The 677-nt window shown below is 43.1% G+C and overlaps 1 protein-coding gene across 1 annotated transcript; it reads left to right on the top strand.

The window, feature by feature from the left end:
- Positions 1 to 456, top strand: SARC_10533 (hypothetical protein; the record flags this gene model as incomplete). The annotated part of the gene is made up of 1 exon (XM_014295419.1): positions 1 to 456. One exon carries the CDS (start codon positions 1 to 3, stop codon positions 454 to 456), a length of 456 nt encoding a protein of 151 aa, XP_014150894.1.
- Between the last annotated feature and the right edge of the window lie 221 nt (positions 457 to 677).

Genomic DNA, 677 nt, shown 5'->3' with positions numbered 1-677 from the left:
ATGAACACCAAGTGTACATTGGAGAGCAAACTCAACTGCCGTGAAAACTACAAGCTTTGGGTTATGAAACTTGCTGTGATTTTATTGTCCGAGGAGCAAGGTGAAATATCCTACTACGAATCGAAGCCTGTCACCGCCGAAAATGTTGAACGAGCCTGGAAGTCCGACGAGTTAGGAGGGGCTCAACGCTTGACAATCAATTCCTTATCTCCCGCTGTAATGGCTACCCTGATTGAGCAGATGACCCCGAATATTATGTACAAAATGTTATTCCAAAACGATGGACATGTAGGAGAAGGTGGAAAGATTCGCATAGGACAAGAACTTGGCAAAATTCGACAACGCGACAACGAGAATGCATATCAATTACTAGCATACAACATGAGTATTAATCTTTCTGAAGCCGAAAACTCACATTTCTATCCGGTGCTCTCCACAAGAATTACATCTCTATGATATCTCATCTGCAATCCGACATCGCTGTGCTGTTACGTTACGGTGATGTTTATACCCATGTACAACAGACTGCAATGGAAATCGAAGTCCGGATACTTAATACCACCGCATCATCGACATCGGATGCTGCTTTTCCGCCCATACTGATCTTATGTTTCACAGGTGCAAAAATTATGTACACATTGCCAAATTTCAGTCAGGACCTCAGCTACTAAGGCCTA

The sequence above is a fragment of the Sphaeroforma arctica genome, assembly GCF_001186125.1.
Source record: "Sphaeroforma arctica JP610 unplaced genomic scaffold supercont1.1286, whole genome shotgun sequence".
Lineage (NCBI taxonomy): Eukaryota > Ichthyosporea > Ichthyophonida > Sphaeroforma > Sphaeroforma arctica.
The sequence above is the reverse complement of the archived record's forward strand: the minus strand, read 5'-3'. Positions and strand labels throughout refer to the sequence as shown.